General features: G+C 42.8%; 1 protein-coding gene across 7 annotated transcripts in view; it reads right to left on the minus strand.

The window, feature by feature from the left end:
- HPSE2 (heparanase 2 (inactive)) overlaps positions 1–13,022 on the minus strand; it is a 716,285-nt gene that overhangs the window by 134,947 nt on the left and 568,316 nt on the right. For all 7 annotated transcript variants that reach the window (XR_009733773.1, XR_009733772.1, XR_009733771.1 and 4 more), the window contains exon 9: positions 12,879–12,993. Coding sequence is in view for 3 of the 7 variants with exons in the window: in XM_061403062.1 (XP_061259046.1) it covers positions 12,879–12,993 (115 nt within the window). In the remaining 4 variants the exon portion in view is untranslated. The remainder of the gene's footprint in view (positions 1–12,878; positions 12,994–13,022) is intronic.

Here is a 13,022-nt window from a genome sequence, read left to right on the forward strand (position 1 = left end):
GATTTTATGTAAGAGGAGGGACAAAGGCTTTGCAGACTAGGTTCAGGGATATAAGAAGTTTCCCTAGGGTCTGGTGGTGAATGCTCTCACCCCAATAGTGGGTGAGGTTGGGAAGTAAGGGTCCCTTAGTGTCCTGCCTATTAATAAACAAAAGTTAATTTCATATTTAGAAGCTGAGCAGTGAGGGGTAGGATTGAGATAAGCCACCAAAACTGTAGCTTGACTATTTTTCATTCCTTCACTCTCCCCAGGAAGGTGAGGAAAGGGATATTATCATGACCATGGGGACAGTGAGCCCTGTGACTCCAACCTGAAGACAATGTGGCTGAGGTTACGGAGCCAAGGATTCCTTAAAGCTGAAATAGGTGATGTTGGTAATGACGACCTTGCCACCCAATATGGGGCTTTGGGTGAACCACTCAAGTTCACTTGGTTGAGCTGCGAGCAGCTGACACAATGCTCAAGACTGAAAGTAGTTGCTAAGATAATTTTGAAATTGAAAAACGTCTTCTTTATGGAACTTGTACTTCTCAATTTCAAAATTTACTACAAAGCTGCAGTAATCAAGATAGTGTAGTACTGGCGTAAAGACAGACATTTAGATTAATTGAACAGAATTGAAAGTACAGGGGAAAAAAGCCCTTACATTTATGGTCAACTAATTTTCAACAAGGGTCCCAAGACAATTCAATGTGCATGAGCAAAAGAATGAAACTGAATCACTATCTCACATCATATAAAAAAATTAACTCAAAATGGATCAGAGATCTATATGTAAAAGCTAACTATAAAACTCTTAGAATAAAACACAGAATTAAAATTTGATCAGACACCAAAAGCACAAATGAGAAAAAGAAAAACAAATAAGTTGGATTTTATCAGAATTAGAAACTTCTGTGCTTAAAAGACACTGTCCAGAGAATGAAAAGATAACACACAGAATTGGAGAATATGTTTGCAAATCACATATCCAATAAGGGATCTGTATTACTAGAACACTTACAACTCAACAGTGAAAGACAAATAGTTTTATTAAGTCCCATTTGCTTATTTTTATTTATTTTGCCTTAGGAGACTGACCTAAGAAAATATTTCTATAATTTATGTCCAAGAAATCATTTTCATATATTTAGAATAGGTAATAATGGTCACATTTTTACACATTTACTGTCAGGTGCTATCTTATGCACTCACAAGAACCCTGAGATGTAGGAACCATTGGTATCCTCATTATACAGACGATAGAAGATGAAGAAATCTTCCCAATGGGAGATAGCAAGTAGACAGTGGAATTGGATTAACATCCAGATCTGGCAAAACTAATACAATATTGTATGGCTCCAGAGCCCAAACTCTTAAGGACCAAGCTGACTATCTCCCTGTACACAGTGTGCGTGTAACACCTGACAACAAATGCCTGCTTCCATATTTCCATTACTGAGCAGTGCACTGAAGCCCCCAGATTCCCCAGTCACTTAGCATCTTTAGAATTCAGTAAGGACTGACTATGAGCAGGGCGCTGTGGGAGATTTAAAGATATAAGAGATGGCTTATGTTTTCAAGGAGCTTTCAGTCAGAGAGAGGAAATTAGATGTATCCAAACAATTCTAATAACAAAAGCGATAATGGGGTTACAAGAACCTTAAAAACAGAGGACTCACTCCTTGTGTGATTTCAAAGTAAAACAGTGTGGTTTAGCTTTATTTTAAAAGGCTTTATTAGTATCAGTTCAGCTGGGAGGAACGTTTGAAGATCCTGGTATAGAAATCTTGACAATGAATCGGAAAACATCAGAGCTGAAGGAGACCTCGAATGGTCGAGTTCAACACCCACATTTCCAGTGAACCTAGAGTGCCCAGCACCCTGGGATGAATGAGCTGGTGGTAGAACCTGAGATCAGATCTGGAACACCTGGTCTTCCATCCATTCTAAGGCACTCCTTCCTTCTCACTGTCTCAGCAGAGGGTGCCCTATGGGCAAGAAGCTTTGCTTGAAACATGTATCTGCTGGATACTAATCTTACAAATGTCCACTAATGACATCTTGTTGTACAAGCCTTCCCTGATTCTCCTCTCTAGCACTTTCTTTCCAGCCAACAGTAATATCTCCTACTTGGAGGTCTGGCTCCGGAGATACTGAGCGAGCAAGACAGACCTTAGTGCGTCATCTATTAGCTCTCTCTCAAAGGCTCTCTGTTTTGTCATCCCAAAGAGATTGTAAACATGGAGAGAAAGAGTCTGACTTTATTTTTTATGTCCCAGAGCAATTAAAGCAGTGCTTTACTTTATTGTTTTTCACAACACCCTAGCATGAAGACATTTAAAATATCATCGAAATTTTTAAACACACACACAAAAGCGGAATTGCATGACAAACTCCCAAATGTTCACCACCAGGTTCCACAAGTACTGTTATTCTGCCGTTCTTATTTCAAATCCTGCTGAGAGGTGGCAGAGGGTGCACCTGAAAATGGCCAGGTTGGTGACAGGGAATGCAGTAGGCAACAGGCTAGGTCGAGGACCCTGGACACAGCGGCAGGTGATGGGATACCACTATTCACAGGAAGGGACAGGAAGCAAGGCGGTTTGCCAAGTGGTGATGACATGGGTAGGGTTGGGAATCAGGCTTGGGGAGCTTGAGATAAATTGTGCCCAGCACTGTGCCAGCTGCCTGGCCACGGTGTGTTGGAGCCTCTCCCTTCCTCAGCCTTTGCAGATGCTGCTCCCTCTGCCAGAACACTGCTCTTCTACCAGCTTCTCCAACGGCTGCTTCCTCAGTGCACACTTCCTCGGTCACACTTTCTTAAGAGGTATCCTCTCCTCATTATTCTTCAACTTCACGGCCTGTCTGCTTCCTACACACCATTCTGAACACTGTATAAATTATTTTAGTGTTAGTTTACTTGTTCATTTTTAGTCTCCCCTGCTAGACTGTAATCTCCAATGAGGGCAGGGATCTTATCTTTCTCCTTTACCTTTATCTCCTCAGAAACTAGAAAACTGTCTGACACATAATAGACATTCAGTAAATACTTGGCAAGTGAATTAAAAATTCTGCTAATATTTTAGGCTTCCCTCATGGCTCACTGGTAGAGAATCCACCTGCCAGTACAGAAAACACGGATTCGATCCCTGATCCGGGAAGATCCCACATGCCACGGGGCAACAAAGCCTGTGTGCCACAACTCCTGAGCCTGTGCTCTAAAGTCCAGGAGCTGCAACTCCTGAAGTCCCAGCGCTCTAGAGCCCGTGCTCTCCGGCAAGAGAAGCCACTGCAATGAGAAGCCTGTGCAACTAGTGAGTAGCCCCTGCTCGTTGAACTAGAGAAAAGCCTGCACAGCAAGGAAGACCCCATACAGTCAAATAAATCAATACCATTATAAAAAGGATTTTTGTTGTTTTGATTGTTGAAGCGCAAGTTGGGTACACAAGAGTACAAGAAAAGGAAAGGATAATTTCTAATTTAATCAGGGTAAATGGCACACTCAGTGGTTCTCAATTCTCACTGCATATTGGAATCAGCGGGGAGCTTAATACAAACATCTGCCCTCCTCTATAGACCAACTGAATCAGAATCCCTGGGGGTGGCTTAGGTATTTTTTTTTAAGCCCTATAGCTTCCCAGGTGGACCGGTGGTAAAGAATCTGCCTGTCAATGCAGGAGACCGGGGATGCAGGTTTGATTCCTGGGTCAGAAAGATCCCCTAGTGGAGGAAATGGCAACCCACTTCAGTATTCTTGCCTGGAAAACCCCATGGACAGAGGAGCCTGGTGGACTATAGTCCATGGGGTTGCAGAGAGTCGGACATGACTGAGCATGCACTCATGCATGCACACAGGTTACTATAACGAGCATAGGCTTAAGAATCACTATTCTAATGAAGAAAAGCTGCAAAGATTTTGAGGTTAAGATAAAGGCAGTGAATTTGGAGTAGAAGATAGGTCTGCTCAAGTCAAGTTCAGAGTCAGTCAAAATGATATGCTCTATTCAGTCTTTTCAGTGCTTAAAACCAGATCAGAGATGAACAGATTGGTAATAGTTTAAAGTTAGTGAGAGAGATACCTAATTTTGGCTTCCCTGGTGGCTCAGAAGGTGAAGAATCTGCCTGCAATGTGGGAGACCTGGCTTTGAACTCTGGGTTGGGAAGATCCCCTGGAGAAGGAAATGGCTACCCACTCCAGTATTCTTGCCTGGAGAATTCCATGGACAGAGGAGCCTGGTGGGTTATAGTTTGTGGGGTTACACAGAGTTGGAAATGACTGAGCGACTAACACACACATACATAAATAGAGTAGTGTATTCAAATAAGAATTAAAAACAATATTCTATTTCTATTTTTAAACATTTCAGCTTTTATTTAAACAAACAAAAATAGAATCCCATTAACTGAGTTAGAAAAACAATGTATTATATTTGGCTCTCATGGTGACTTCTATCAGATCCCTATTCCTAATGTCATAACCAGACATCACTGTGCCCTTGATGTCTGCAAATATCATGAAAAAACCTCAAGTTTGTCATGTTGTGCCACTGGCAAAAGACATTTACAACCTACCAGAAGACATTCCACTTTTCCGCTCCTATCTTTGTTTTCCTTCCTCCCTCTCTCCCTTCCTAGCTTTCTAGTCAGATTATTTTTAGGTAACATTCCAGCATTTCAGGTGAACTGATGAAGCTGGGTGAGGTGCAACTTTTCTCATTTCCAGCGCTGGTCATGCTCCTCCGTCTTCTGAAGGTTGTTTTGGGGGTGGTGCGCTCTGCTGCTAAGCTCAAGCACAGTGGGGCTGTAATTGCTTCTTCTCCCTCTCCCTCATTTATTTAGGTTTTGGCACAACTTGCTGTATCTGTAATCCCTCAGTATTGCAATCTGGGAGCAATATAAATGGTTGATGGCAGAGTGAGATTTTCAATTGTTGCTCCTCAGTGCTTCACATAATGTGCTGTCATTAGCGCTTTGATGTGACATATCACGGCTTCCAGGGCTTATTGGGCCATTTATAAATACCAAATGAAGGTGTTAGAGCTAGTGTTGCAGTGAGGCTACTGTCTTAATTGCCTTCATTGGGTAAGGTTGGCAGCATCTTCTCTGGAGGAAAATAAAATGTAATTTTTAGTTTGTCTTTAACCATTTGCAATCAATTCCTTTCAAGTGCAGGAATCAGAGCTTTCCTCTTCTGTTCTAATTTTCTCATCACTTAATTTTTACCAAAAAAAAATCTACTTTTCATACTTTGGCTATTGTTACTTGATTGATTTTCAGATATTTGTATGAATATTCAACTGTATATTATCTTGGCACAGTTATATTCAAGTTATTAATGATGATTATTACCAACTTACAGAATTTTACATTTTATAAAATTACTTTATAAAATATTAATAGCAGCTGACATTTGTTGAGTACTTTCTAGGTGGTGAAAGATATTTATGCATTGGTTCACTCAACCCTTTCCAATAGTGCCCTGAGATAGATTATTCATTGTCTCCCTTTTATGAAGGGAAATGGATGGTTGTTGAGGCTGAGTAATCCGCCCAGGGACACAGTAGTAAATGGTAGATCTGGGTTTGAAACTCAGGTCAGTCTGTTTCCAAAGTCAATATTTTTAAGCACTACCTTCAGATACTCCCCACTTTGTGACTTCAGCACACTAGCCCCATCTTACAAAGCAGGAAATGCAAACTCAAGCAACTGGAACACCGTGGGGACACTGTGGAGACACCGTGGAGCCTGCATCTTTTGATTCCAGGTAGCAGAGCTCTTTCTTCTTCCTAGGGCAGCTTCCACCAGGGTGAGCTGTTCAACTGCTGGTATGGGTTGCTGACATCCATTCACACCATTTGGATTAATAAATAAGCAACGGATGAGGACTGGTAGTTAAAAATGAGACGGGCTTCTCCTTAAAGTATCAGGGGCAAAAGAGAGCTGCATGCCTGGTCACATGGTGCCGGCTCAGGCTCTGGTCTGAGAGGCCAGAGTTCAGAGGCACAGAAGGGGAAAGAAGCAAGTCATGCCCACTGGGCATGCAGCCCAGGCACTTCAGCCACTGATGTGGAACCAGCCCAAGTCCCAGTGATTGATCCTGCAGCTGAGGGTGCCCTTCTCTCAGCAGCCGCAGGTTTCCACAAAGGGAGGTTGCACATGGAGAAGTCTTTGTCAGGGCCTCTGATGAGAGGATTGGGTTTCACATCACAGCTACCCCTAAACAGGTACTCTGCTTCTTTCATCTTCCTGACGGCTCCCACGGGAAAGAAAAGAAAGAGAAATGAAGCTACGCCAAGAAATAGGTCACAGGCCGGTTTGGCAAGGTTTTTTAACACCTTTGCCCCACCACCTCCAGATTCGTTACTTTAAAATTCCTTAATTTTTACACACCCTGTGTGGCCAATGGACACCAATGGGAAAAACTTTCCTAAGAAATTTTTCATAAACCATTGACCATGACTCTCTGGAAAATTAATGCCTCTGACCCTTTGTACATATTACTGCCTCTGGAAGATTCTCCCCAGACCTCAAACTTCTCTTCCTAGGGCTAACTTGCTCCTCTCCTTCAAGATCCAGCTCAGGCATTGTCTCCTCCAGGAAGTCTTCCTTGATGCCCCATGCCTGCCCTTTATCCTGGCAGGCTTCTATCCTTCTCCTGTCCTGCTAAAGCACTTCAGCCACTGTCCCTGCTGACCGATCTCCTATCCACACTGTAAGCTCCTTGAGGGCAGGGATACTCTCCAGTGTCTAGCACTGTATCAAGCATACAGCACAAGTGTAATAAAGCACCTAATTCTTTTGCTCTATTTTTCCTTTTTAAAATAGCCTTTATTTTGCTCAGGTTATGAAAGCAATAATGCTGATTGCAGCAATTTTCATAAAAATCCACAAAGAAGAAAATGGAAACTATCTGTAACCCCACGGCCCAAATAAAACCACTTTGACATTTAGATGTAGTCCCTTGTAGTAATTTTCTATGTGTATATGTATATATGAAATTGGAATCCTATTGTCGTATCTAGTTCTCACAAGAATTATAACAGTGTCTTTTGGAGGCAGATAGAGGAGACATTTTTATTACAATTTGAGTGATAAAGAAAACTAAAATCCAGAGATACACATCTAATGGATGGTAGATCTAGGACTAGAACCTGTGAATCTTGTCAGAGTACTGGGCCCCTTCCTGCTGCTTCCCAAGGCCTCCTCATTAGGCAGTGCTGCACAACATCCGGCATCAGTGGGACGTGGGTCTATAACTGGATGTTCTTCCTCAGGGAAGGGATAGATTTAAGCTGATCCTGTGTCCACATCATGGTTGTGTAGTGCATAAAGAACAGTGTCTTAATGTTTCAAAGGGAAACAAGGATAGAGCAGCAAGTTTCTCATCCCTAACAGAGCTATGCAGATAACATTAAGATGCAGAGTTTCTTTCCAATAGCCATGTTGCTATGGGAACCACAGCTATAGGTTCAATCCCACCATAGACTAGCGAGTTATAAACTAATCCATGACTACTGACTGTATTCTAGAACATACACAGTGAGTGTTCAATTCAATAAATGTGTACTGGGCTGAAGTGAATGCTTATTGTTGTTCATAAGGGACAGTCAGCAAAAAAGAGTGTTGTCAGTAAATGTAAATATCCCTACCACTACACTCAGTATAGAAAAGGCTATCTGATGGGAACTTGTTTTCTATTTCATTCTAAGGACTAAACTATAATCCCTCAAGTACAAACACATACCAGATTGTTAGCTCTACAGATGAGGGAACTGAATCTTATTTATCTGCATGTCCCCAGAATACCTAGCCTAGAGCCAGACACATCTCAAGTGTCAATGCTTTTTTGAATTGAATTATATCTGCTAGGTCAGCCTGAGAGTTAAGAAGATGTTGACTAGTAATTCACCATTCCTTTCCCTGAAAGCTCTGTAAATCAAGCTCTTAAAAAAAGCAGCAAGCTAAATTCCAAAACCCTCGCTTAGGAGAAATGCCCACGGCTGGTGGGGTCTGGACTATGTCCACTGAATGTGCAGATCTCTTCTGCACAAACATCCCTTATTCCCAAGGGAGCCCATGACTAGTTGACAGGCTGTGGAGACTCACACGTTCCCTCTTTCCCAACGGCAAGGGGGTCAGGGGAAAGGGGTGGGAGTCGAGTGATGAAACACTGCTGGACTAAATGTTCTTCTCTTCCCAGGAGAAGGAAAATCTCACAACAGGAGGAGAGTTGGCACTTCTCTAGAGGAACAGCCAGAAAGAACATGGGCTGTAGCGGAAAGTGACCTTTTCTCAAAATAAGTTGTTTTTTTTTAAAGAGCTACCTTCAATATTCTCTCTTCCCTTAGATTGGAATGGCTTTGCCACTGGATTGGAATCCTACATACTCAGCTGCCTGGGTCATATGGTATATAAGTTGGGAAGCCATTAGGCTAAGACCCTATAACAACAACAACAGGAAAAAGTAGTATTTGCTAATAAGAGCTTTTCCTGAAATGCTGAATTTGAAGGAACTGGAATAGAAAATACTGATTTTTCTGGGAGCTAACCAAAAAACAATTTAGTAAGGCCCTAAACTCTTAACTCTGGAGAAGGGAATGGCAATCCATTCTAGTATTCTTGCCTGGAGAATTCCATGGACAGAGAAGCCTGGCAGGCTATAGTTCGTGGGGTCACAAAGAGTCGGACACGACTGAGCAACTAACACACACAAACTCTTAACGCTCTTGAAGATTTAATCACAATGTAAAATCCAAAGTTTTTATCAGCAGTGTTTGGACCTCAACTGTACAAATCTCTGAAATGGCAACCAGTATGATTCCTAGGTGTGTCCATTACACATCCCAGGGGCCGGCTGGCAAGGTCTGTCAGATTGGTGCCCTGGTCTAGCCTAGTAAATTATTTCCAGGAGACTTAGGACACACTCTCCCAGCTGCCAAGTTCTCTGCTTATAAGGTGCAGAATTTATTAGCCCAAAGAAAGATAAAAAGAAAAGTCTGCTACCTTTTAAAGTGCTTTTACATACAGTTTCTTTATTAGAGCTTGGTGTTTCCAGAAATACAGCTGCTCAGATCACTTGAGCCTTTGTGCTAAATCCATAGGACTTGTTTTAGCTTCCAAAGAACCTCTGTGCTGTTCAGTTCAGTTCAGTTCAGTTCAGTTGCTCAGTCGTGTCCGACTCTTTGCGACCCCATGAATCGCAGCACGCCTGGCCTCCCTGCCCATGACCAACTCCCGGAGTTCACTCAGACTCACGTCCATAGAGTCAGTGATGCCATCCAGCCATCTCATCCTCTCTTGTCCCCTTCTCCTCCTGCCCCCAATCCCTCCCAGCATCAGAGTCTTTTCCAATGAGTCAACTCTTCGCATGAGGTGGCCAAAGTACTGGAGTTTCAGCTTTAGCATCAGTCCTTCCAAAGAAATCCCAGGGCTGATCTCCTTCAGAATGGACTGGTTGGATCTCCTCGCAGTCCAAGGGACTCTCAAGAGTCTTCTCCAACACCACAGTTCAAAAGCATCAATTCTTCGGTGCTCAGCTTTCTTCACAGTCCAACTCTCACATCCATATATGACCACTGGAAAAACCATAGACTTGACTAGATGGACCTTTGTTGGCAAAGTAATGTCTCTGCTTTTCAATATGCTATCTAGGTTGGTCATAATCTGTGCTGTTACTACCTATCAATCAAGGTGTCTCATGGTAAGCTTTTAAAGAAAGTCACCTGCATTATCTCCCATTTGGGGAGAACAAAATCATGAGATCTTGCATCTTTAACCTACAGCTGGCCATGCAAAGGTACAGAGAGATTTGATACGCAATCCAGGTTTGTCCAGCTCTGAAACTCAAGACTGTCCAGTCACCCAAAGACCATAGGTTTTCTTCTAGCCTAGGTTTTCTTCTCTCCAGTTCCTCGAGATGCCTGTTCCCAACTCTAAACCCAATTCTGAGACAAACAGTGGCCTCAGACCCCATCACAGACACCAAAGAGAGTACTGCTAGAAATAGTGTGGCATGTTGAAAAGTAAATAACATTTTGAACTGCAAAATTCCTTGTTCCAGCTCTCACTACTTCTCTGACCTTGGATAAGTTGCTAAACAACTTCAAAGAACCGTAGTGTCTCTTCAGCAAAATAAAGGCACACTTATGTCACCGGCTCACTTTAGAATAATTATGTCCAAGAGCAGTTATTTGTTTATATACTTTCCTCTTCTTAGTATGCTTCACTAGACTACAAGCTCCAGTAATTCAAGGACCTTGTCTTTTTGGTTCATCATCGTGGCTCATTGTCAGAAATAGTGTTCAGCATGTAGTACATGATCAAGAGGAGTGAATGAGATTTGAATGTATGAAGGAAGGAATAAAGGAAAGAAGGAAAGACAGGAGAAAAAGATGAACAGAGGGAAAGAAAGAATGTTTGTAGTATTACTGATGTGCTGTATGTGAAAGTGAAAGTCGCTCATTCGTTTCCGACTCTTTGCAACCCCATGGAATAAAGACCACGAAATTCTCCAGGCCAGAATACTGGAGTAGGTAGCCTTTCCCTTCGCCAGGGGATCTTCCCAACCCAGGGATTGAACACAGGCCTCCCACATTGTAGGCAGATTCTTTACCAGCTGAGCCACAAGGGAAGCCCAAGAACACTGGAGTGGGTAGCCTATTCCTTCTCTAGCAGATCTTTCTGACCCAGGGATCGAACTGGGGTCTCCTGCACTGCAGGTGGATTCTTTACCAACTGAGCTATCAGGGAAGCCTGCTGTATATGAAAGTGCCCTATAAAATTTTAAGTATTATCCACATTATTGGGCTTCCCTTTGGCTCAGTGGTAAAGAATCCGCCTGCATTTCGGGAGACACAGGAGATACAGGTTTGATTCCTGGGTCAGGAAGATCTTCTGGAGGAAGGCATAGCAACCCACTCCAGTATTCTTGCCTGGAGAATCCCATGGACAGAGGAGCCTGGTGGGTTATGGTCCATAGGGTCACAAAGAGTTGGACATGACTGAAGCAACTTAGCACTCAGGCAAACATCCACATCTTTAAACATATAACTAACATTTGATGCATTAATTATACCAAGGTGATCTTTTAAGAATGTAAGTTAGATCATGTTACTTCCCTGCAGAAAACCCTCCAGTGGCTTTTCATTTTACTTACAATAAAAGTCAAACTCCCTTTAGCTTTCAAAGCCCTGTGTGATCTGACCCAAGCTGGCCCCATGTCCAACCAGTCCCCCTGTTCCTTGCCAAGCCCCCAGCACTCTAGCACGATTATATTTCCTCAAACATGCCAACTCTGTTCCTGCCTTGGAATCTTTGTGCTGGCCCCTTCCCCTGCCTGAAAGCCCTTCTGCAAAAATCTGCATGTCGGGCTCCTTCTTGTAGGTGGACTCTTGGCTTCAGTGTCACCTTCTCAGAGAAGACTTCCTTGTACATTCTCTAAAGGAGCCCTCACTGACCCTCTCTTACTATTTATTCAGTTATCTACTACTGGTCTCCTCCCCAGTGCCTGATGGTCAATAAATATTTACATTTGTGTGGCATTATATTTGTTCTGTGCTTACATTTCATAGATGCTTTTCTAATCATTATTTTGTTTTATCACCACAAGTTTATGAGCTCAAAACAAACAATGAACAAACAGAACCCCCTATGGTTCCAAACTGAAAACTTCCTCTCCGTCCCTCCATACCCCAGCCCCCCACACGCCAAAAGAGAGAGGTATCCTGGCCTTGTGCATAAAAGCAACTGTGCCAGTCAGCTTTAGTATTGGTGACTTAATTGGAGTCATGTACAATCAGAGATAAAATAATTCCTTAGTACACTAACTAGAGGGATTCTTTCCAGACATAGAAATGGTGCTGTTGGGTGCCAAGCTGTTCTTTGTTCTGGACTTGGAGGCTTCCTAGTTAAGGGCTGGGGTGAGGGTGGTGAGATGAACACAGAGGGTGGAAATGGGCAGAGGGAAGCAAAGGGCAGGAATGCTCACTGGGTTCCAGCTGGGTTTGTTTACTGTGGACCCCAGGGCAGCAGTAATTCTGTAGGAAGAATACTGGGCCAGGGCACAGGAGCGGGCACTAGGGCTGGCACTATACACCCCTCTCCCAATCCAGGCTACCAGTCCCTCTGTTACATGCGGTGGAACTGGATCATCTCCAAGGGGAATCCCAGCTCTGACGTTCTATGGGCTAATGAGAGGACTCGCCTTTTATCATGACCAAGATGTCTGTAAGCAGGATAACTCACATAATATTTTTGATAAGCACAGCTTTTCTGGACTAAGTGGGGTTTCTTTGATGAGTCAATAAAGTCGCTGGACATGCCCAGCTCTCTGCTCTTGCCATTCTTCTTTAGCCTCCCCTTTCTCTGCTCTCCTAGAGTAGGTGACACCTGGGCAAATCCCCTCATCACACAGGGATCAACATCCAGTGTGAGTGCACTTAAGCCACTCTCCAAGGGATGGGTTTCTACTATATCTGATCTTGGACAACACTCGCCCATCTGCTTTCAACATGTTGCATCTGACGTTAACTAATGTCTCCTATTAGCATTAAAAGAAAACAATCTGGAAAAATTCACTCTCAAGCAGAGTTCAAACAGGCCACAAGTAGATTTGGAATCTCAACTGCACAAGGTTTGTTAAAATAATAGTGGTAAATATATATAAATGCATAAATGTGTATATGCATAAACCCATATGTACACACATGTGAGTATATATTGGGGTCTGTCTGGGAGGTAAAGCTAAAAGTCTGTAAAATGGGTCAAAAATATTTCTGTCCAATTTGTGAAATTAATGAGTAACAGAAGGAGAAAAATTCTCCCAGTGGGGATCAGAGCACAATCAAAAGAACTGAAGGACATGGGAAAGGAGTTGGGAATCTTGATCTTACACTTACTGGTAATGGGTTAAAATTCTGGTCCACAAGGTGATTGTATCCGTGGTCAAAAAATGAGTGCCGAATCACAACATCAATGCCCTGATTGGCCAGCATTCCTAAAGTGTTCAGCCATCTGAAAAGCAAGGGGGAAAAAAACCATAT

Source organism: Bos javanicus, chromosome 26 (assembly GCF_032452875.1).
Source record: "Bos javanicus breed banteng chromosome 26, ARS-OSU_banteng_1.0, whole genome shotgun sequence".
Lineage (NCBI taxonomy): Eukaryota > Metazoa > Chordata > Mammalia > Artiodactyla > Bovidae > Bos > Bos javanicus.